The sequence below is a fragment of the Phalaenopsis equestris genome, unplaced genomic scaffold (genome assembly GCF_001263595.1).
Source record: "Phalaenopsis equestris unplaced genomic scaffold, ASM126359v1 Scaffold000021, whole genome shotgun sequence".
NCBI classification, from domain to species: Eukaryota; Viridiplantae; Streptophyta; class Magnoliopsida; order Asparagales; family Orchidaceae; genus Phalaenopsis; species Phalaenopsis equestris.
In genome coordinates, this window is record NW_018164463.1 from 145683 (window position 1) to 171642 (window position 25960).

General features: G+C 36.1%; 2 protein-coding genes across 4 annotated transcripts in view; one reads left to right on the forward strand and one right to left on the reverse strand.

The window, feature by feature from the left end:
* The window catches only part of LOC110018386 (G-protein coupled receptor 1), a 50104-nt gene extending 27899 nt beyond the window's left edge, over positions 1-22205 (forward strand). Inside the window, exons 5-9 of one of the 3 annotated variants that reach the window (XM_020715683.1) lie at positions 12068-12169; positions 12302-12358; positions 15054-15197; positions 21597-21667; positions 21800-22205. In XM_020715683.1, the coding sequence (XP_020571342.1) occupies positions 12068-12169; positions 12302-12358; positions 15054-15197; positions 21597-21667; positions 21800-21893 (468 nt within the window). In that variant the 3' untranslated portion in view covers positions 21894-22205. The remainder of the gene's footprint in view (positions 1-12067; positions 12170-12301; positions 12359-15053; positions 15198-21596; positions 21668-21799) is intronic. The other 2 variants (XM_020715685.1, XM_020715684.1) reach the window with 2 other exon arrangements.
* A 2013-nt stretch (positions 22206-24218) lies between these two features.
* Positions 24219-25960, reverse strand: part of LOC110018389 (subtilisin-like protease SBT1.4) — a 3015-nt gene continuing 1273 nt past the window's right edge. Inside the window, exon 2 of the mRNA XM_020715689.1 lies at positions 24219-25958. Within this exon, the coding sequence (XP_020571348.1) occupies positions 24631-25958 (1328 nt within the window). The 3' untranslated portion in view covers positions 24219-24630. The remainder of the gene's footprint in view (positions 25959-25960) is intronic.

Consider the following 25960-nt stretch of genomic DNA (forward strand, 5'->3'; position numbering starts at 1 on the left):
TGGATTGCGGGTGCAAAAAAGCTTTTTCGGGTTGCTAATTTTAAAAATCGGCAAAGTGAAACTAGTGTTAGGTCAATAAAAAAGAAATTTTTTGGTGGGGGCAGGTTGGGTAGGGGTGGATATTGGGAAATCTTAGGACAGGACTAGGGTTAGGTTAGCTCTAATACCAATTGATATCGGAAAACTCAAATCATAACAAAAACAAATGTTATTACTTGAAATGAATACGCAACTACACAATTGCAACGAAAAAGGAAAGTTAACAACCAGCACACAACGTTAACACCCAACTAGGGCTGAATTTAGGAAGGTTGTCGTAAGGGGTTGTGGCTGAGAAAAGGAAGGCGGTTAGGGTGATTTGGTGACAAAAGGAAACAAACTAAGGAATGGGAGATAAAGGACAACAGGTATGGGGGGTTTCCAACAATGGTAATAGCAGGTTGGAGGCCCGACAACAGGGAGATAGTGAATTAGGAGGGTTCAACAGGTAGGGAACAGTAGGTTGGAAGGTTCGACGGCAAGGGGGCGGCTGGTTTCACTTGACAGCAGAGGGAGGGTTGTCCAGGGACGGCTGCAGTGAGGGGAATGACTGAAAAGGTTGTCGAAGGTTTGGGTAAGTATAAATATTCTCACTGGGCCGGAACACTACTCGAACCCTTAGAAGTCACCACCTCGAACGAGTTACATTTGAAGCACCTTCTTGCCTTTGAATACAGTTCAAGAGGGAAAAACCGCCACAAATGGCAAGTTGGGCAAAAATCTGAAATCAGAAAAGTAAAACTTAAACCATAAACAAAAAAAAAAAATGTATTTTTAATAAAAGATAACTGGGAGGGGGGAACCCTTTCCCTTGGGCAGCATCACTCACACGCTAAGCAGGGTTCAACACGATACTGAACCGACAACTTCTTATTGATCTAGTTGGGGCCGGTTCAGCCCCAAGCCCCGCATTGGATTCCTTGTTTTAAACAATGTTGACATTATTCTTGTAAACATTTGAGAGATGTTTATATTCGTGCTAATTGTATTTGATGCCTTTATATTTTGTTGATGAAGCATGAATGCTTCTACAAAGATGTCATGAACATATCTAGTGTATGGTATACTTGAATCGTTTGTGTATAGCGACATGAATTATTTTATGTACTCTGCAATGATGACCATTAACTAGTAGAGAACATGTTGGGCACAATAATAAGTATATATATATACGTTCCGCTCAGCTAGGGTTTTGCCCCATGGCGAACCCTAGCGTCCTTTGCTTCTGGATTTACTCGCGTTTTTCGCGTCTCGTCTGGCGGCAGTTCTGCATCTTCGTGACTGCTCGTTTGCGACAGAGTCGCTCCCTGCCTGTTCTGTGACAGAGCCACTCGATGACAGAGCCGCTCGTCTGCTGCGTCTCGTCAGCTATAGAGACGCTCTCGACCGCTCGTGCGTCTCCTCTGCCACAGAGCCGCTCGGTTTGCTCGTTTCTGCCTCTGCCGTATGCGACAACAGAGCCTTTCGACACTACTGCAGAACACATGTTGGCACTGGCTACAGTAATGGCCTCAGGGCTTTCTTACGCCGCTGCCCTCGCCGGTGATAATCCCGTCAAACCCTCCTATGCTACAGTGGTTCTCAAACGCGACTCCCATTTTCACCTCGCAAGTAGTGCGGTATTCCCGCAAATTTACCATGATTCTGTTGTAGGAAATGACGATTGCAATCTCCTAAATAAAAGTAGAGAAAAGGCAGGCAAACCAACAATTTTCTTTTCTGAAGCTGAAATTTCAACTCGTGCAGAAAAATACAAATTTACACTAGTTGGAAAGTTCCAACTATGTTGTCATAAGATGGAGATCATCAGAAAGGTTTTTGAAGATTTCAAACTGGTTGGGAATTGACAGGTGTCATTTCGACGGATCATTTCGACGGAAGACATGTTATGATACAACTGAGCATAGAAGATGATTACACGAGAATTTTCTCAAAGAAATTCATTACAATTGAGGGTAAACATATGTTGCTCAAATGGACTCCCAATTTTGATCTCACTCAAGAACCCTCAATTACACCTATCTGGTTCTCATTACCTGTACTCAAGCTTCATTTCTTTGATACTATCTTACATGCAATTGGAACTATCCTTGAAAAACGTTTTGCAGGTAGACTTAACTATAATTCATTTCTCAAGGCCCTCTATTGCAAAGATTTTAATTGAACGAAATATTACACTACCAGATGTAGAAAAAGTATGACTTGATCTGCTCACGGATTTGCTCACAATGATTATTGACAAAAAATAATTATTGAACAAAAACCATACTACTGCAAGCACTGCAAGATGTTTGGACAATCGCAGGAGAAATATTTCAAATTGCACCCACAGTTGATAACCAATAGTTAACCAATAGTCAAAAGCAGTCAAAAGCAGGAACACACTATTAGTGCACCACATGTGCCTGTACGCACTTTTAGCAAACTTGATGACAGCCAACCTGAGGAGGGAATCACCACAAGACAGGAGGTGTCTGCCCCTGGGATCCCTTCTCCTGACCATACTACAACGGATAATGTTCGAACTAAAAATCGGGATAGTCCCGTAGCTCCTATTCAGGAAGCATCAGATGCAGAGGTAACAACTCACACTTCACATACACTGGAACATATCATGGTGGCAATGCGGTGACAACAACTGTCTTTTCTCCTACTGCGGTGCTAACATCAAATCTAATTAAGGATCACATGAGTCAGTCTTCAGATGAAGAATGACAGGTCTACACTTCTCTGCGGAAGAAAAATGCTTGGGGCTCACTCCAACTTGAAAACTTAATGGATGATACTTTGGTGACTCCTGATAATGACACAACTCTTCAAAGTTTGTTATCTGGTTCCACTCCCAAAACTAGAGGAAGAGGCAGGACTAAACTGGTTCGCCCCTAGCTACTTTTTCTACATGTTTTAAATTTGTCTTACATTTTATTGAGTCTATCTGTATCCTTTTGTTGGGATATTACTGTAGTTGTATCGTATGGTAGAGTGTCTTTTTTGGGCTCTTCTCATACAACATTTATGTATCCTTTTTTATTTTAATAAAATCAACCTCTATGCATTGTATAGAATTTGCACTATATTCTGCTGGGATATGCATTTTTAAATATCTTTCATATTTTAACATGGGATTTTTACCAACATAGCACCGGAAACATTTCTATTTACAAATCTAAAATCCTTTTTCTTCCATTTCAAATTCTCACTCAAATATCAAAAGTCATGATATAACCCCTACCATATTTTTCATTTTTTATCAAATTCTCAATGGTTTGATTATGGCGCACATAAATACATCGGTTCAATAGTTCAAAAAATATCACCTGGGTGCTATATTTTATAAATTGCAATGTTCTAGGTGTTATGTAGGTAATTTTTTCTTTTAACAAATGTTCTCATAGTATTGTGCCTTTTTTTCATAGATCTCAACTTGTCCTATCTATTCATTTAATTAAATCAATGTGTTTTTAATGGTTACTACTGATTGAATAAGTTTAGTTGTTTCTTGAACTCCAGAAAAAAAAAAGTGTTCAATTCAAAACTCCTTTTACATATTTGTTGTCTTCTGAGTTGGAACACATTTAAAACACATGTTTCAGACACGAACAAAATTTGAGGATAATTAATGATAATTTGTGGTAATCTATTTTTTTGATTAAAGAGGGTGAATGCGAGATTAGGACATATTTGTTAGGTCGTTATACAATAGGAGAGGCTAGGGTTGGCGGCTTTGTGCATGACATCGGTAGATCGACTTGATTTATAATAGGCATTGGCTCTTTCTTCTAAATCATTTTCTGGATTTTATTTCGATGGTCTTGCCTAAATTTAATGCATATTCATCTGACAATTTCATTGATTATGTTACACACCGATCTTCACTCATCTAATGTGAGAGAATATTTTGCTTTAGTTTTCAAGTTTTTCCTTTTAACTATTTGTTGGAGCTCAAAATCTTTTTTTTTTTTGCAATACTCTTTTAGTTAGGTAGCGGGTCAACTTCCTTTCTTCTTATTTTACAGTTGGAAGTACACTCATATCTCTATAGATTAGGAATATCTCTAATATAGAAAATATCATTTACTCAGATCTCTCTAATTAGATTACCTAATATTAAGCTTTCTAATATTCAAGCTTCTTAATATACAGGCATTAGATTTAATACTTTTACTAACTTTCCCCGTCAAGCTGGAGCATAGATATTTTTCATACCCAACTTGTTAAAAATATAGATAACCCTAGCTCTATTAAGGGCCCTTGTGAAGATGTCCCCTAGTTGTTTCTCAGTCTTTATATGAGCTATAGAAATTAAATTTTGTTGAATCTTTTCACGAATAAAATGACAAGCTATCTCAGTGTGCTAGTTTGCACATGAAAGATATTGTTTGAAAAAATATTAATTGTAACTTGGTTATCACACCTTAACATTGTTGGAACTATTAAATTGAAATCCATTTTGGTTATAAATTGGGAGACATTAATTCACTCGAAGCTTGTGTCATTACTCGATACTTAGATTATGCATTGGATCGTGATACTGCATTTTGTTTCTTACTATTCCATTAGATTTAATACTCTTCAGTAATAGTTCTTCGATCAATCTTAGAGCTTGCCTAACCTGTATCAAAGAATCATTCAATATTTTCATGACCATGATTCTAATATAGATTCTCTTTAATAGGAGCTCCTTTGAGGTAACATAGTATCTGTCCTAGAGTTGACAATGATGGATTGTGGGGGAAGACATGAACTGACTTATAGTGCTAACTGAATATACATTGTTAGGCTGAGTCATTATGAGTTAGTGTAATTTTTCACTAACTTTCTTTATCATTTGGGCTCATTAAAAAGCTCTCTATTCTTGATAAGTTGCTGTTTAAGAAGCATTGGAGTAATGTATGGTTTCACCGCTAATTTTTCCGTTTCTTCTAACAAATCGAAAACATACTTTTGTTAAGACAGAAAGATATCATTCTTGCTCCTTGATACCTCAATCCCCAAGAACCACTTCAAGGTGCCCGGATCTTTAGGGTTGAATTGATTTTGAAGAATGATTTCAATGATAAAATTTCATGCACATCACTTCTAGTAATAATAATGTCATCAATATATACCACAAAATAATGATCCAAGAAGTAGATGCTTATAGAATATAGTGTGATCACTTTTATTTTTTTGCATCACAAACTCTTCTACTGCTCGGCTAAATCTTAAAAACCATGCTTGACGCTTTGCTTAAATCCATATAGTGACTTCTGAAGATGACATACTATCCTAGAGTCCCCCTAAGCAACAAACGCAAGAGTTTGCTCTATGTATACATCTTCTAAAATATCTCTATGTGGAAAGACATTCTTTACATCATACTTGTGTGGTGGTCAATTATTCATTGCAGTCATGGAGAGTAAGTAGCGAGTCAAAGTCAACTTTGTTTGTTGGAGAGAACATGTCCACGTACTCAATCCCATAAATTTAAGCATAGCTGGTTCTGTATGATAAGATATCTGGTTCTGTAAAACAATAGAAGACATCCTATTGATCAAAAAGTATGTAGTAGAAACTACATCAACCAAGAACTGTTTTGATACATTAATTTGAAATAAGAGAGTTTTATCTGTCTCAAGAAGATGTCTATTTTTTTCAGTTATCCATTTTGGGATGAGGTATCGACACAAGATGATCGGTGAAGCATTTCGTTTTGTGTCATATATTCTAAAATGATGCATAGAGATTTTTTTTCGCACTATCAATTCTCAAAATCTTAACAACAATATTGAATTGAGTTTTAATTTTCGCATAAAAGGATTGAAAATATGACAGTAACTCAAAACCAAATTTAATAAAGTAAAGCCAAGCCATATAAAATAATCATTTACGAAAGTGACAAAATATCAAAATTCAGTAGATAAAACAGGACAAGGTTCTCATAAGTCAGAATAAATTAACTCAAAACTATGACTAACTCTTTTATTAATTATAAAAACAGAAGACAAATGATGATATTTTGCAAATTGATGCGACTCAAAATTTAAAGATGATAATTGCTTAAATTGAGGGTATAGTTTTTTAAGATTTATTGTGATGAATGCCCTAATCAACAATGAACCTTAAACAAAGATAAGGTGTTAGAACAGACTATGGGTCAAGATAGTTTGTTCTCCAAAATGTATAGTTTTCTGATTCTCATCCTTTATCAATAATCTTCTTCGTCGGAATTCCTAAGAAAGTTAATGGTCACAAAAGAATAAAATATAACACTTAAGGGCGCATGTACTTTTGCTAAGAGAGGCGAGATTAAAAAGAATTGAGTAAATTGAACATTTGTTAAAAGTAATGTAGTTGTAACATTAATGGTGTCAGAACTAAGAACATTAGAGATTGATTCATCTGCTAAGATGATGACAAATATTTATGAAAGATGGAAAATAATTTTGGATTAACTGTTTGTGGCACCATAATCAATGACCGATTATGTAGAAGAGAAAAGAAGACAAATATCATTGTTAACTAACTCAACAAGGGCAATGTTGAAGGGAGATTTCTTAGATGCTTCTTAAAATTGGATGAATTTATCATATTCATCTGCAAAAGAGATTGTCTTTGAGAGGTCTTACTAGTAGTGAACATATGAGTTGACAGTTATCTAGAACCCCTCTGATATATTCCGAGCAACTTTTGATACATTTTTTTTGTATGATCAGGTTCATGAAAGTTATAAAAAACTATCCTCGGGCCTTGATTTTTATAATTCAGAGTTTCGCTAACATAATTTCCCCGAGACAGATTTACTGATGTCCGTATGTTTTGGCTAGCAAGAGCACTAGGTTGCTATATGATTGAAGCCTGAGAACTCGAAATAATGCGCATCGTAATAGTATAGGCTTCTTTCAGATTAGTAACTCTTGAGTCAGATATGTTGTGTGATTTGATACTTTCATATTGCGAGTTGAGGCCAGCTAGAAAACTCATAATAGTCATTTAGAGTCCGTTTGACGTAGCTTAAAAGTGCGATTGACATTTTGAAAACGTCCGCCCGACGTTTGTTTTGTGCGTCCGTGTTGCGGTTGTGAAAACGCGATTTAAGTTTTATAAAAAACGCAGGCCGCGGGATCGATCTTGCGGCCCGCGTTTCCATCTACATTCCTCAATTTATTTCCTTGCGTGCCTCTATCCCTCGCTCGACTGCAATTGCGTCTGTTCTCCCTCGCCTCTTCCTTAATCTTCGTCTCCTCGCTCTGTCTCCTCACCCCTTAATCTCCCGACTCACTGAGCGAAACCCTAGAGGACAAGGCAAATAAGAAGAGTAGCAGCTTCTATATCACGGCAATGGCAAAGCCCAAGAGGAATTTTAAGAGGTTTCTTGTGGTTATGAAGTTCTTGATTTGCTTCTGGTTTTGAATTTATGGCCAAATTGGTAAGGATGTGCAGTGAGTAGGGTTTTATGACAGGAATACCATGATTTGGTTTTTGAATTCTTTAGCATAAATTAAATAAGCGTAGCTTTGGGGATATCAATGCAGTTTTCGGTTGTTGTGCGCGCCATTTTATTGATCTCAGTTTTGTGGCTTATTTTTTGTTGCGGAAGGAGTTACTTGTTTATACATGGATTTTAATTTTTGCGTATTGGGTTTGTTGTAGCCCGTCTGCTAGGATAGAAGGGGATGATGAATTTTGATTAGCTGCAAAAAATATAAACATGATCGTAGAGATAGTTAACTGATAATATAAGGGATAAATCCTTAAGTAAATTAAATAGTGATAGCGTTGAGCACTCTTATGGGAACTCTTCTTTCAATGATGCATGATTGATTGCTTACAAATTATTAAAAAAATTAGCAGGTGTGAGTTTAAAAAGAATAAATTTGGTGGGTGAAACTTATTTCTTAAGGTATAAATATTTAGATGTAGCATTTACATACAATCAACAAAAGACGGCTCGAGTAATGATAATTGTTATTTCCTCAGTTTATTTATTGTTCTGTATGATTTTTCTTTTTCTCTAGTATCAAATATATTGTCAAGACAGTTCTATTGCAAAAAACATTACCTAACAGGGGCAGAATGATAATTTATTCACAAACAGTTGCAAATCAACTGTTTTCAAACAGCTACCCCAAATAACCAACTAGCTTATCCGGATAAGGTGCTGATTAGCAACTTATCAAAATAAGGTGTTTATCAGCAGCTTATTCTATAAGTTGTGGTTGTTCCAAACAGACTCTTATTCTCTTTGATCCTGCTGAGTTTGAACATCAATACTAAAGTGCAATAGTGCACTCAATTCTTTACAAACATGTTTAAAGTGCGTGCGATATTTTTTAAGCGTTTGATCATGTTGTTAGCTCAATGGATGCATACATCAAAGATTCGAGAAATATTTTCTCTTCCATAAAACACAAATGCCAATTTTTCCATCGTATCTTTAACGTTGTCTTACTGAGTAATATGATTAGATTGATTAGGCTCGATAGAGTTTTGCATTTGTATCAAAAGTTGTGCATCAACTCTCATCCACTTAGAATAATTTGAGTTAGCCACTGATGATCATGTTTTTGTTCAATAGCCATGAGTATTACTGAATATGCAAGGAACTGAAACAATTGATCCAAATGATGCGACCATACCAATAAGTTGAATTATGCTTACGGATGGACATCCTTAACACAACGATGTAGAGGAGACATTTGATGGAGACGCAGTCGAAGTTCTAGTCGATCTTGATCTTCTAGATGATAGAAGTGCAACCCCTTCCTTTATGACAATCGAAGATGAAGCCGACAAGCTACTTTCGAACGAAGAAGCTGAAGCCAAAAGTCGAAGTAGATGATGACGATGCAAACCAAATCACTTCCAAGCAGAAGCTGATGACAGAGTTGAAGCAAACGAATACGATTCAAACCAAATAACTTACTAATGATGTCGAAGCTGAACAACAAACTTTCGGGTGATGACAAAGTCAACATTTTTTTCGTTCAATACCTTAATCACGTCATCTACGATGAGCGATTCAAACGAAGCCAATGAACTATCCAGACAAGAGATTTGGGCGACGCAGATGACATTGATGAACTATTCCTACAACAAAGACAAGGCTCTGATACCATTTAACGGGAAAAAAATCTTTTTTATTTTACAATTGAAAGCATATGTTACATATTTATATATATACTCATATCTCTATAAATTCTGAATATCTTTAATATAGGAAAGGTCATGTAGTTAGATCTCCTCTAGTTACATTACATAATATTAAGCTTCTTAATATACGAGTTTCTTAATATGCAAGTATCAGATTTAATACTTTTCATAACAAAATTCATTTTTCCTTCACAAGTTTTCTCTTATTTTTTTTCTTACAGCCATCACAACATTGAATATATTTATAAAGAAATTTTCTTATGTGTACATTAAAATGTGATTATATTTGATTAAATTTGTTATCACTCTAATATATCTCAACAATCATTTCTCTTATTCTAATTATGCTCAACACCTTATTGTTGGAGTCTGTTATCTATATTATAGGTGGCTAAGTTATGTTTGATATCGTATTAATCTTCTGATGATTGATCTCCACTCAACTAAAACATCGTAGCTCATAGTGGTTAAATAACTTTCCATGAATTACCATAAAGCTATATTGGTGTGGAAAACATGGAGTAGTTTTTATAATGGTGCTTTCTAACATTTTAGCTCGCTTGTTTTAGTTTTGTTCTATTTTTCAATATTTGCTGGCCATCATATTGGAAATAATGTTAATGTTTGTTTATTCAACTGCCTTTTTTTCCTAATTTATCAAGAGTTATCTCACTTTTGACCACATAAATATGTTGCTGTTGGATTATATTTTTTTTGTTTATGGGTTATGCTAAAATTTTATCGACTTAGTATAATGAGGAAAATTGAAAGGAAAAAAATTAGAAATGTAAATTGAGAAAGAAAAAATCACTATCTTGGCTCAATAATACATAATACATGAACAAAATCTAGAATTGTTGGCTCTCCCTAAATCCCCTATTTATTGATTAGGATTTAGGATCTTTAGCGCAGTAAAGAAAACTGCATAATGAGCTTTACATGTAATAAATACATTGTAATATAATATAAAAAATAGCGGCAATTGCCCTTCGTACATACTTTGATTGGGACTAATAGTTGGCCTTGTATGTAGAGGAGCAATGGGTGTCCTAAGGCATGAGCTGATTGTCTTCCCCAAGCATAGGCGACCACCTGAGCTGGATTGGTTGGGCGAGTCTTTGCATGAGTTTTTCATGAGCCTTTTGGATGTTTTCCATCTAGTCAGTACGTGAATTTGTCTTGTTCCTAATATGTTAATGTCTCGTATTGGCTTATGAGTCCATAAATCTTGCTAGCAGGTTCTTCTCGAGCTCTGTTAGCGAGTCTTCTTGGAACTTGGCTAGTGAGTTTGTTTCTATGCTTTTTTTTTTTTTTTACATTTGCTTTGAGTAAAACATGAAAATTTTCCTTGATTAGATTAGGATAAAAATACATTACTATAAATATCTTATTAGTTTTACTGTTATCATTTTTCTTATACTGCTCTCTCTAAAAGCCCAAAGCTTCTCTAATTTTGTGTCCTTCAATCATTGCATGCTTTGCCCTTTCTTTCTTGTTGAACTATGTAGCATTGACGCTTCTAAAAATGTGTTGTACCCATGTCAGACATCTATTGGACATCGACACTTGTCCGACATACCCCAACTCTTGTTCGACACGTCCCGACACTTCTCCAACTCTATACAATATTTGTCTGAAGTTTTTTCAAGACCAAACATGTCTAGGACACACCTCAACACCACATCGGTCATGAGCTTAACACGATTTCTAGAAAATGGGACATGGGAATCAGAAAATTATAAATATACTTTTAGCCTTAATTATTCCCCATAGTCGAAACCGCCTCATCTCTCGTCGTGTTGAAGCCCCCTCTAACATTCATCAAAATTAGCATCAATGGTAATTTCCTCTTTTTAATCATATGATTTTTAAAATTTTAGAAGATAAGTTGTATGAATTCTTTTTAATATATTATATCTAATTTTAGAAATTAATTTTCATAAGCACAAGTTTTTATAATAGAAATTAAATTTATGCAGTTAAATTTTATTCATGCATAATATTTGTTGTGATATTTTTAATAAAGAATAATAAAAAATATATAATTTTTATAATACTAATTAATTAATTATAAAAATGTATCTGTGACATGTTGTGTATTTTTTTTTTTCATTTATGTCATGTCCCCGTATTGTGTCATGTCCGTGTCCTTGTATCCATGTCAGCACTTCATAGATTTTGAACACGATCAGAAAGTTCTTCAATGAATTCAAGTTCAAGCAGACATCTAGGGTGTCTTCTCAAAACACAAATTTTTTTAAGACGTTGTATATAGATGACAACTTTCTACACATTTGGGCTTTAAAAGTGGGCGGCTGCCTAAATAACTACCTAGATGATGAGGTATGTGTGTTTGAGGACCAATTTCACCTGTGCCTTTGCCTTAACTTGAACGGTGCTAGCTGATATCATCAACTTCTAAGGCATCGATTCGCCCAAATCCTTCCTAATTCAATGGCTAGTCACTTTCACTGTCCATCTCCGTGTAGCTAAGCTGCCATGCAGCCTTGATCTCTTCCTCTATTTATTCACTATTAAGACATGATTATTTTTTTATTGTCTACCTATTTCGAGATGGCCAACTTGGCCAATAAAATAAAGAACTGAAAGGACTTGTAGTGCATCGTCAAGTGTCAACACACTTTGCCAATCCACATTAAAGTAGTGGCATTTAAAAAGTGGTCCACCCCTGTCTAGCCTGAGCAAGATCTAACAGGTACTGTTAGCAAAGTTGAAGATGCTTATGCTGGTTACGAAGAAGTATCTGACACTGATTAATGCTAAATGTCATTTCATTCTTAGTTATCTTCTTATTCGTACCTTCAGAACGAATTAGTTATTATTTCTATGGCTTTGAGTGAGTTTTTAACTTTGCGCTTTTTGTTTTATTTTACAGGTGGTTCATTTGATAACATTTTATACTCCTTTGTGGGGTGCTATTCTTTACAATGGGTTTACATACTACCAAGTGAATCGCATGCTGAGCAATGCAACTAGAGTATGTTACTGCACTGTAGAGCAGTTCGTAGAATTTTACTGGATAATTTTTAATTGTGTCTCTTTACTCATTTAATTAACTAACCAAAGGTTATTATGCTACCATTTTGTTAATCAAATGATCTATTTTAAGATGGCTGTTGGAATTTCAGATAGCTCTTACCGGTTTGACTCAGGGGCAGGAAGGAAGGTACTTTGTGTTTATATTTTTATGTTACTAGTTTAGTCGCCAAATATACTCAATTCAGATTATTTTTAGTCAATCTTCCTTCTAAATTGTCTCTTCATATTGATAATGCTTTCACTATGCATTGTATATGGAACAATCTATGGTTAAAAATTTTGAGATTTTAAATTGTGCTTATTGGGTAAATGACACAACTAGGGGTCTATTTGGGAACTTTCCATTTGCTTTTTGTTTTAAACCGTCTCCACAATTCTATTTGATTGTTGCCTTTCAGTTTTTTTTTTTGTGAGAAACTTTGTTAAAATGTGGCGACTAGAAGAAAGTTGTTGTCTGTTTTATTTTTTAAAAAAAATTATATTTCACAGTGCAACGATCTAAGAAGTTATTTCCCATCACAATCTTACAACCTAATATGAACCAAGGTGATTTTTTATAAAAATTAGGTCAAACAAATTTTTTATTTCATCAAAGCAAAACAACACACCCCGAATAAATAAAGATAAAGCACATACAATTCAAGACGTAGATGATCTATCTTAAACCCTAAACTTAAGGTTGAAGACCACCACAATTACATGCATAACCCTAACTCTAAACATATTAATCATTTGTATACTCTACAGTAATAAAAAATAAATTATTAAATTCTCCTTAAGTGCACCAGTAACAATACCACCCTCATAAAAAGGCACATTATCCTATAGGTGGGAAAAAAGAAACTCTTGTTGGATCAAGTTATTTGGCTCTCACGCGGCCTCATTTAATCTAAAAGCTGTAGTGACTCCTGTGAGTTTAAAATACAATCTTGTGCACATCCTTTGGACACATAAAATCAATCTTGGAGAATATCACAGCCCCAAAGAACTCCTCCAGTAGCTCATCGATCGCAGTAATCTTTGCCAACTTTGTATTAAGTGTCTCTTATATGCTATGCAACTTGATCTAGAATTTCAATTCTGCGTCTTGAATTACCTTCGCCATGTTCTTGAGCTTTATTAAAGTCTTGCACAAATCGAGGTTATCGTGACACACACCCATCTTGTCTTCCTTCTAAATACTCTATAGTGTCAAAATTAGTTTGTTACATTTCTCCACCCGGCTCGCTCCCATCACTACTCCTGAATCGCCTTCCACTCAGAAGTTTGCCATAGCAAAAGGCATTGAAATGCAGCTCTCCGCCAGGGTCCCATCCATCATGGTGCCCGATTCATGGCCAAAATCTTTAGAATCGATCTTCTCCAACATCGAATCGTATGTTATCCCGTGTTGCATGTTGTCGCTTGTTCCAAACATCCTAATGTCGCACACTACCATCTAGATGTTGCCGCTTGACTCCACTCTTGGCTCCTTTGCTAAATCCCACTTGCTTTCATTCATTATAGCCATTTGGATGTCGCACTGTTGCTTCTAAGTGCTGCTGCTCAAATCCGCTCTCGTCTTCCTCACTCAATCTCGCGGCTCCAAATCCACTTAAGCCAACGACGCTGCCCTAATGCCACACAAATCCTTTAGATTGTTGTTGGTCGAATCCATTTTCCATGCCATCGCTCGATCCTATGGTGGGTGGAGGTATTTTTTGTGTGAAACTCCATGATTTTTTTATCATTTCTTCTAGGACCATGAGTCTCCCTTCCATGGACAAGATTCACCCCTCCATGGAATAGAAAGACTCATCCATTCCATAACTGATTTGGCTCAAGTATTTCTCTAATTTCTTTTCTATATTGTCTACTTTCTTGGTTGCCACTACTCTTAGGAAGATTTTGATCACCAAGGTACAGTGGATTAGCGAATCTGACTTTGGATAGCTATAATCACACATGTATCGCAAATTTCGATTATGAAGGATGTGCGTACTGCAGATTGAGAGATAATCAGGTGGATTACCCCGCCAAAGATCCCTTCGTTGGCCTCTCAACTTTCTCGAATCGCGATTGTTTCACTGGGCTAGGTCACAAAAGCGACATTGTACATTGTGATCCCTCCCAGCTAGCTTGAATTGTGGTTGTATCGTGAAATTAGGGCGCGACGTGACACCTTGTATGCCATGATCCCATCTTGCTCCTCAACAGGGACTATTTCGTGTAGTTTAGTCATAAAAGCGGTGACGCGAAGGAGACCTGTACACTGTGATCCCGTCATTTGCATCCCATGTATGTCGGATCGAGTAACCTTATTTCTCTTTATGCCACGATTCTTCTCAGGATTCTATTGTCTACTATGTGGAAACTCGCTAGATCCCTTCCTTGCTTCCTAGAACCAATTTTCATGATACCAGTTTGATATAAACTAAAACGATTTTAACAAAAATTAGGGTAAACAATTCCTTTATTTCATCAAAACAAAACAACACAACCCAATACATAAAAATATGCACCTACAATTCGAGAGGTTGGCGATCTCTCTCGACACCTACAATTTGAGAGGTAGGTGATCTCTTCCAAACCCTAAACCTAAGAATTTAGACCACAATCTCATGCATAACCCTAACCTTAAATATATTAGCTCAATTTATATCCACAATGATAAATAATAAATTACTAAATTTCTCTTAGGCGCCGGCATAACACAACTAGCTTGACAAAAAGCTATAGCTCCAAGAAAACACTATTCTGAATGTACGCACTTTTAAACTTTAACTGTGTATATGGCTGACCGCAACTTCTGATTACTTATAGCGATATTTCTTTATTTACAGGCATTAAATAAGTGGGGCTACTATCCGTTGATTTTGATCGGGTCTTGGGCATTTGCTACAATTAATCGTATATTTGATTTTCTTCATCCCGACCATAAGATCTTTTGGCTCTCACTTGCAGATGTTTGGTTTGCGGGACTCATGGTAAGTGTATTTTAACCTTTTAACTTTCTGCTTTTTAACTGCATTCTTTATTCAGTCTATTGATTTTCTTCTTTTTTTTTTTCGATATGATTTTAGCCATTTATATTTTTAGCCATTTATATAAATTTTTTGTATCGGAATGGAATTCTTAGGCACACGAGGTTTGTCGGGAGGCTCATCTGGTAGCCTCTGTGCAATCTTATATATATATTATTCTGTGTTGTCTATCTAGGCGAAATGAGACCATTTTGAGCTTTTCGCTATTTAATTCCGGGATTAGGCACAAAAGATGTCCTCTTTTTTTGTAAGAGCAAGCGGCAATGGATTACGTGTGTCATATTTCAACCAAATGAGGATTATGCATGCTTAGTAGTATTTGATATGGCTAGAGCCTGCAATGAATTAAGAACTAGTGCTTTTAATGGGGTTGTATGCGTTCTATTTGTATGGGTATGCAGAAAATTTTGGAAGCTCAGAAGTAACTTTATATGGTAATAAATCTTCAACATAGAAAATATGATAACTAACAAGTTAGAAAGGCAAAGCGAGAACACGCATAATATATTATATGGGCAGACTTTGTGTCACAACTCGGTCAGAGAGCTTTACATTTCTAAGGGGTGCATCAACATCGGGTGGTAAAATTTTAATTTTATATTTCATTATTTATCACTAATAATTTATAATCCAAATAAGTTGAAAATGCCGCTAACAGAAGTAATAAAATCTATTGTGAATTTTTTTCCCTTAAGTTGGTCGTGCTATCTCTTCTTACATTCATTTTCTAGCACAAGTCTTAAAGTTGAATTTGTTAGTTTAAATTCTTATGAGTTATCAAATACTCAGGTGAATACTTAAAACTTCTAAGTTATAGTAATGAAATAAAGGAAAATAATGTGCATGCTAGTCCAAAATACTGTCAATCAGTATAAAAATTATTTGTCAGTTTGCTTTTTCAAATAAATTTGTTCATGATAATTCAAAATATTCATTGTCTTAATACATTATTTGCATGTCTATATTATTTTACATTCAACCGTCATAAAAGCATCATCTAAATTATATTAATAAGTCATTTCAATATCAATAATATTTTCTTAATATACATGCACGAGTACTTTAGCATCCTCAGCTAGTACCATAAGTGGGTGAATTTTATCATATTCAATATGTACATACAATAACAAATCTTTGTCCCACTAAGTGAGGTTGATTATATGAATCTTTTTTCTCCATTTTGTCCTATTTAGTGTCATACTTTTATTTAATTCTAATAAATCAATATAATTTTTTTTTTTTGTAGTATGTCTAAATATTTTTAGGTCTACTTATATCTTTCTTAACATAAGTCAATTCTAATACATGTACTCTCATAATTGGGTCATCAGATTGTCGACATTTAAACTGACCAAACCATCTAAGGCGGCTCTCTCTGATCTTCTTTGCCACTGGAGCTACTCTAATACTTTCATTGATATATTTGTTTCATATTTTATCTCTAAATGTAGAGCACTCATCCACCTGAGCATTCTCATTTCGATAATTAATATTATGCTTCTCTTTTACAAGCCAACATTCTGTGCGAACAAGCACTGCAGGTCTCACTAGCATCTTATAAAATCTTCCTCTAAGTCTAAGTTTAGGTTTTAGATATGTAATTACATAGGGACTAAGTGGTATGTCTGTAAAACTTGCTTTATTTACATACTTTTTTTTTTATTATTGTTGCCAATTAGCCTCAACACGTGCAAAATAGAGCTTGAGATGCTGAGGTGGGTGAGGATGGCTGTTTTGCAAGATAGGATTGAGTGGATTTATGTATTTTTATTAAAAGGGATTATTTGTGGGTATCTTGTGCAATTTCTCATTTGTCATCTATCTCGATTTGCATTGCATCAAATTGCGTGTGAGAACCAAATAATATGGTTATCATTTATAGATAATTTTAACATCTTGGACGTGCTTGTATAGTTTGTTTTACATACAAAGGACTTTTGAGCAATTTCAGCGACAAGCAAGACAATTTGAGCTTGAGTTGTGCGACCTTGCATTTTGAGCAATTTCATTGTGATTTCTTATTTTGATCGTAAAATACTGGGGTAATTTTGATGTTTTGGACGAGCTCATGCAGTTTGTTTTGTAAATGGGAATCATTTGGGTAGTTTCAACAGTGATCAAAACTGTTTGGACTTGATTTGCAAATCATTGTATTTGTTGCTTATCATGTTTGTTCTGCAAATGACTGATGTTTCAATCAACTTTACGCATAAGTGATGCATTTTAATCCCTATTTGAGTGATGCCACCCTCATTGTTCGTTGTTTTCATCATGTTCGAACAGTATGACTTATGAAATTTAAAGAGGTCAACAATTATCACCAATAATTAATGGTTACATCTAAAACAAATCATTTTTTTTTTTGTAAATTAGTTGATCGTGTTAATCTTCAAATAGTTATTTCAATGTCACATCGAGGGCCTCACTTAATGGGTCTTTGAGAGTTTATCCGGATGTCACGCTAAAGGTATCTTTTAATTTTGCAGATTCTGCTTCATACCTTTCTAGGGTTCTTAGAAGGTGTGAAGGGATAAAATAGTGGGGTAGGTAATTTTTTGAATAGGTAAGGAAAGCGGGAGGATGGATGTCAGTTGAAATCCGGCGTGAACGGGATACCAACAAATTAGAAGCAGAAAAAGTTTGTTTTCTGCTATTAAATAGTAGTAGGCTGCAAATTCAATGGAGAGCTCCAAACATTTGGAAGAGATAACCACTTTGATACTATTGGGCTACACATACACCATCTGAAAGAAATTCAAAAATTCAGCATTTCGATAAAAAAAACCAAGAGAAAACATCTCGAAATATCACAACAATAGCCAAAAGTCTCATAAATAACAAAATAATAGCATATATATATATATAGGTTCCTAAAACCTAATTAGAAATATATAAATAAGAAATAATGTCAGAAAAGATAAAAAAATGAATATGCATAAATTGAAGATTGGCAGTCACTTATGCCAATTCCCACAATCGGGGGTTTTTCCGAATCCTTACGGGACGGGATCTCCACTTATTTTACGGAGTTGGAATGCGTGAATGATGAATCCCTTGAAATTGCTGCATCTCGTGAAAAAGGGTCCCATATCTCGTTTGAGACGCTCCAGCGTCTCCCTCTCTCTTTATATATGCCATTATGGTGAAACCCAATATCTCTTCGTCGATTTGCTCTTCGTCGTGTTTCCTCCTTTTCGTCGTGCTTCGTCTGAGACCTATCCGAACAAAACCACGTCTCTGGCGCGTCCCGCTGCTGGACTTGGCAGGGTTACAATTGATCCCTTTCCAGTTTTCACTCTTCCTTCCGCTACAAATTTGTTGTTCTTTCATCGTGCCTCCCTCTTGTGGTGATGGTTTTGGACAGATCATATGCTACTGCCCTTGCGGGAGTCCACGCCTCAGGTACTCCTAAATCATGTTATTTCTTTCATTCGTTTGAGTTGGTGGAGGATATTAAGAAATCTAGTATGAAGAATGGGAAGTTTGTCATCTTTTTTACAAAAGCTAAATGTAATAAACTTTCTTCCTCTTGTCGTCTGAATTTGATCGGAAAATTTTTTTACGGTCATCCTAAAATGAAGTTTATTTGTAAGGAATTTCAGCTTATGTATCTCGTTAGGGAGTGAAAAATTAGACTTCTAGATGGAAGACACATTCTTATTCAACTTAATAATGAAGATGATTATTCGCAATTATTTACTAGAAGAGTAATCTGGATTGATGACTGAGCAATGAAGATTCTGAAATGGTCAATGAATTTTGACCCACAGACAGAACCACCAATCATTCCAGTTTGGATTCGCCTCTCTGACTTGGAATTTCATTATTTTACTCAAAAAGTTGTGTACTCTATTGCTTCAGCTTATGACCATCCGCTCAAAACAGATATTCATACTTTTAATCTTTCTCATTTTTCTGAAGCCAGAGTACTTGTTGAAAAAGACATCACAATACCATGGACATCACTTCTGAGGAAATTTGGTTAGACACACAATACCATGGATATTGGCAAAAGGTTGTGATTGAACATTTCCATTCGTATTGTTCGAATTATCGTATGTTTGGTCGTTCCAGTTTTCAATGTCATCATCTACACCCCCACTTCAGATCAAGGAAACAAAGTGTTCTGCCAGAGACAGTGATTCCCTCTCCTCCTTATATGCTCCAAGTTATCAATAAAATTGATCATCAAAAGGATACTCTTGAAAATGTCACTATTTTCACGGGCAATATGTCAACCATTCAGCCTCCACGCAATGTTATAGTTTCCCCATCTTTGGAACCTCCTTTTGTGGGGGCGAGTGAGATATGAAAGACTTCGTATGCCCTAAAACCTATCACTAATGTTATGGATGACAACATTATTGCTTCTCTACCGTCTGATCTGGTCGAGCAAGATGTGAATGTTACTTAGGCACATGGGTTTCATGATGTGCAATAATTTACGCCTGTCCGGCCACATTTGGACCAAACTACTGATCAGATGAATCAATCCTCGGATGAAGAATGACTTGTTTTTACATCCAGAAAGAAGAAGAAGACTGGAGACCTACTTAAGATTAGGAATTTGATGGATGATACTTTGGTTACTTCGAGTAATGGTACGCACCTCACCAATTTGTTAGCCAGCTTTCTTCTGAGAACTCGAGGCAGAGACAGGACTAAACCGAGCCGTCCCTAGTTTTTTGCACGCGTTGGTGGTTTTTGGTTTTTTGATCTTATATGTATTTTTTCTTTTTTTGGATTGTGTGTTGTATTGTGTGAGTTGAGTGCCTTCTTTTAGGCTCACTCTTACAACATATCTGTATCTTTTTCTCTTTAAAGGCTCCTCCTAGAAAAGGTTGTCCAACATTTTTCCATCTCCTCGGCTGCCATTAGAGAGGAAAGAGCTCGTCTTTGCAAGGGACCTTCTTCTTCTTTCTGGAGAGGCTGATTTCCTTTGAGGTAAAGAGCTTAGGAGAAAGGTGAGGAAAAGGTTTTATTTCATTCAACCCTCTTCTTCTTCTTCTTCCTCCTCTTTTTCTTGATTTTCCACCAAGGGATTCTCTTCTCCTCCTTCATTTCTTTCTTCTTCCACTTTTCTTGAGTGTGCAAGGAGTTTTTCTTGGAGAAAGTTCCTAAATAAGCTGTTGTTGGAGGACAAGGAGAACTTCATCTCTCCTATGATGAAGGAGAGCTTCTTCACTCTGTAGGTAAGGAGTGGAGAACTGAGCTTGGAACTTTGTCGGATTCTGCTTGTAGAGGAGAGCTTTTTCGCTCTTTGGGGAAGGAGCGGAACAAAGTTCACTAGAGCAACGTCGTAGCGTGGATAACCAAAAAGAATGCTTCGACCGTCTTTAATTCCTCGCTCCGGTAACAAAAACTGAATGTGACAAACCTTAACTACTTAAAATTGTCAAAGTGAAAATTAATTTAGGAGATTTACTTTATTGTCAATATTTTATTAAGCTTAAATTGTTTAAAAGAAATAATTAAAGAAGATGACAATTAGGATAATAATAAAAAAATAATTAATATTACATCATACATGAAAGGGTCAATTAAAGGCAAATTGTCTTCTAATAATAAAATTAACATGTAATAAATTAATAATATTTCTGTATGCATTTGACTTTAGATTTTTCATTGGAGATGATTGAACAGAACATTTAGAATCATTAGTGATTGAGATAAGTACTCATGTTCTTTTATTATGATAATATTTTGCTTCATCTAGATCAAATACATTTACTCATACTATCATTAATTATATTGAAATTATTGTAAACTCTGGATTTTGATATCTGGTGAATTTTTGTTCATATTTTTAGAATGATATGTGTGCACAGTACCTATTTAAATTATCATCAATATGGAACAATATTTTTGTATGTTGTCTGTTATGACAATTAAAATAAAATGTTTATTATTAGAAAGTGATATTTTTATTGTATGTTTGTATGTGCATTATTTACTATGATTGAGCCACTCTTTTATAGTACTAGTGGGGGAGCAAGGATATTGATATTGAAGTACCTTAACTGGTAAAAATTTTTAAACGGTGCTTTTGTAACGGTTGTACGGATAAATAATGATTTTATAGGGAAATTGTCATATATGCCAAATAATTCTTATGTATTGTTTTATTTAACACCCTATTTATACTTATAACATCTTGGTGTCATAAACATAAGCATGAAATAATAGAGTTTACTTTTAAAATGGTAATGATGGTGGTATTTTTTGCTGTGATGTTAAAGATTTAAGTCATATGCATGTAAATATGAATGCTTAGGTGTTAGATAGGTAAATGCATGAGAATTGTGTGGTATGGATGTAAATGGGCATTGTTTTATTTTGCAGGGTTTGTTCAATTCTATTGCTTACGGACTCAACTCATCAGTGCGCCAGGCAATTGCTGAAAGATTGGATATGTAAGCTCCACTCGGGACATTAGATCTAACATCGGTTATTTTTCCTCTTTAAACTATATAGAGCAAAACTTTGTTTGAGTAACTCCAGAAGTGAGTAATCCTTCACCTGAAATGATTATTGCTACCTTTCAGATACTTACCCGAGAAGTTCAAAAGGCTGTTTCCTCAGGCGCGTAAAAGTCAGCAACAAGACCAGGAACTAGCTTCATTGATGGTTGAGAGCTAGTAGGGAAATTATCAGTTACTGTTCATGTGGTAACTTTGCCGCCACAACTGGTAAAGCTGTATTTCATTTATATTTATTTGTTATTCCATAAGCCAATTTAAGCTGTGGAAAGGTTGACGCATTAAAAGTAGGATTTTATTAGGGAAATTTACATAATTATTAATCAATTCTTATGGATATACGTATCTCACACCTAAATTTTTATATTTACAGGCATAGCACTTTACCCATGTATGAAAGATGGATTTGACCATTAAAAAATATAATTAGTGTTTGATGTTAATGTGATATGAATGAATTGGGTGCTATGCGTTTTAAAATGAAATTTTGATGTGAGAGATGTAAATCCATAAAAATTGAGTGTTATGCATGTAAATGCCCCCTTTTTTTATTAGGAGATAGTGTCAATAGAGAGTTTAGTTTAATGAAATGCTGTCACCTTGCACCCTTAGTCCTTATGCTGTTGGTATGTTGTAAATGATGAAACTGGGCTAAATCTTCAGTAAAATTCTTTTAGTTTTCATTTCCGTGAGAGAAAAAGCAAATTACTCAATAGTTTCTCATAAAGTTAAATTCTTGCTGTATTTGGCTTGGAAGTCGAAAGTTTGTAGCCATCCTTTTCTTAATTAACCACACGTCTTCGTGCTATCGTCTTCAAGCTATAAATCGGTAGGGTTAGGAAGAATAACTTCTATCTTATTCATCCTTTAACATAGCTTGAATTATAGCCTTTGGTATGTCTGGTTGAACTCCCACGGATCATCTTCGAACGCTCACAATTTTAAGTACTGAAGTACAATATACTTGTAATAATATGTTATTTACGTTACAACTTTGAAATAATAAATAAGAATCTGAAAAATTATTCATCAAGAAAAAGTTTAGTGCAGCGGTTTCTTTGTGTCCATGATATGAGGTTTAATTTTGAGTTTGAATCATAGAACCAGACATGTATTCATGGGAGTATTAAGGCTTTTTAAAATGTTCTGTACAAAATATAATAAATAAAATATTTGTTTAATCAAAATTTTTGCATGTGGTTACTGCAAATTTATGAAAAAAATATTACATCAGTACTACGCACGTAGAGTAACGTGCATAGCCAATGAAATCACGCCACGACACCCGCACGATAAAGAAAAAAACGACGTAGTAACACGAGGAATATTCCCCCCGTGTTATTCATGTGTTATTGTGTGTTATTTATATGTTATTGTCCTGAGAATATTTCTGGTGTTATAATAAAACAATAAAACATCAATAACACATGAATAATACATGAATAACACGGGGGAGGGGGAGAATATTCTCCCGTGTTATTCAACTGTTTTTTTCTCTGTCGGGAATATTTCCCGTGTTATTCAGGTGTTATTGTGTGATATTCATGCGTTATTGTCCTGAAAATATTCTTGGTGTTATAATAACACATAAATAACACAATAACACAAAAATAACACGCAATAACACATGAATAACATAAGAGAGAATATTTTTTATGTTACTGCGCCATTTTTTTTTCCTTGTCGCACGGAATGTAATGACATGATTTTATTGGCTACGCTAATATTTTTTCGAATTTATGATGCCAATACCAACAAGATAAGTTACAAAATGCCCCCTTGGGCTGTTAGGAATATATAATACTGGAGGGATATCATTTTTAAAACCAAATCGGTCTGCCAAGGCCAGTAGAGAGGCTGGAGCAATGGGGAAATACCCATTCATGCTGAGTGGTGGGCCTAAGAAGTTCTACAGGCCCATCTATGATTGGTGCAAAATTAAACGTTATTAGCGATAGCTAGTAAAATTACGTAATTAGATTAATTTAAGTTTTAATTCCATCAAAATTACACAAAATGCAAGTTTGCAGCATACTGATTCAAGCATAATAGATAATTTTTCTTTAAAAAGAAATTTTTATTAGGGGATTACCTTTTCTTCTTTTCTTTTTTTTTTTTTTTTGTTTGTGGTTTGACATTTATATAATACTATATATTTTTAATATTTTCAATGTATTCATTCATATGGTAGGCCATAAATAAAAAAAAATGTAGCGTGCCAGAATGTGATGATCATGTATATTATACTTTTCACGATGCACATTAAAACAATGAAAAAAATGCTTTGATTTGGATGGGGAATTATCCTTTTGGGTTCAAATTCTCTACAATTGACATGATTACTGTTTCAGTCAATGCCATCCCACCCTTGCAATGAATTTTAACTGATTGTGCTTGAATCCACAAATTATTATCATAGTCATTCTGATTTTGCTTTGATGAATTCTAAGTTCCAACTCCACAAAACTATGGGCGGTTCTGAACTCTAGCACCCTTTGCTTTTCTCACATTCCCTTTATTGGTTAACTAAAGTAAACACAGAAGATCAAATGGGCTGCAATTTGAAAGGCGAACAACAGCTTGAAATTTCATTCATACTATACACTACAAAATATTTCATGAAGCATATGCTTTAGGAGTCTTCCATTGCTTCTCAGTTCTATTTCTACAAGCAGAAACTTTCTCGTCTATTTCCATGACCTGATTCTTCTAGTGGCAATTAATTGTTCTGCTCTCCCACCTCATAAATGGAAGCAAGAAAAACAAAAGATTATTCAAATTCTTGAATCAAAGCTATCCAATAACGTTCGTGCGTAGCTCTCCGATTGAACTCTTAATCACTTCCTTTTTTATTCAGACATAAAAATCTATAAAATTTCATCTGTCTTAAGCGGGGTTTACATGGAAGAAACATGGCTCTGGCGCCAAGTAACGGCAATGGGGCTCCTCACCTCATGAACTCCATCACTCCAAGAAATCCAACCAAACTGTTGTGAAGTCGCAGCAGCCATCACCGTGCCAGTAATCGAAGCAAATGTGATCTCGTAGGTTAAGCTCTGGTCTATAGAATCGAACACCAGCTTGCTTGGCGTAACCGTCACGTTTACGCCCGGCGGACTGGAGATCTCTACATCATACACCTTGCAGCCGGAATCCCCGCATCCCGACCCACCAACGTTCTTCACCGTTCTTCTATAAGTGACCGCGTCTGTTGACGCAGGGAAGACTACAGAGAATGACGGATAGTTGAGTTCTCCGGGACTCGTCAATGGCTTTGAGGAGCAATTGACGCTGCTCCCGTCCCTGGTAAAGACTGATATTTGTTCAGCCGTGTAGTTGACAGAGCAAAGGAAGGCGAGGTAGTCATCAATGCCGGCATCATAAACCAATCCCGGATCGAGGGCCTTGTTAGGGTCCACATGGCCAGCGCCGCGGATGAAAGGGGTTGACTCCTTGCCTGTAGCGAGATCCTTGATGATCTGGCCGATGTTGTCGAGGTTGTAAGCAGTGGTCATGATGGCGGACTTTATAGCCGCCGGGCTCCAATCTGGATAAGCCCCGCGTAGGAGCGCTGCGATCCCGCTGACATGAGGGCAAGCCATTGAAGTGCCGGAGATGATGTTGAAATCGACCCTTCTCGGGTCGTTGTCTAGGTCCGTCGGGCTCGCGGCTCCCGTCCAGGCGGCGAGGATGTTGACGCCTGGAGCGATCACATCCGGTTTCAGGATCTCCGGCGTGCGATAGTTGGGTCCCCGGCTAGAGAAAGCCGCCACTTTCGGTGCCGGTGGATCGTCGCCAATTACGGTTCCCCTGAAGACAATGGTAGCGGACGGAGTGGAGGCCGAGCTGATGTAGGCGCGGATCTTGTCACCGGCTGCTTCGCCGACCATGGTCGCCGGAATCAAATGCGGGTCAGCGATTAGCTCCTCTCCATTCTCCTTTGTGTTTGCAAGAATCATGCCGACTCCGCCAGCGAGCTTCACGGCACTTCCCTTGTCAACCCTGGCGTTCCCACCGCGATCGCAGAGAACGATCTTGCCGACGACAATGGAGGAATTGAGAAGTCCGGAGACGCATAAGCGAGAACCGGCATCACCTCCATAGACCAAAGGTAGGTCGGCAGCGGTGACATTGTCGGATCCAGCGTAAAGGGAAACACCATTGTAAAGGCTCCCATCGCCGAGAACAACATCAGCCGGAAACTCACGGTCAACGGTGGAAGCCCCT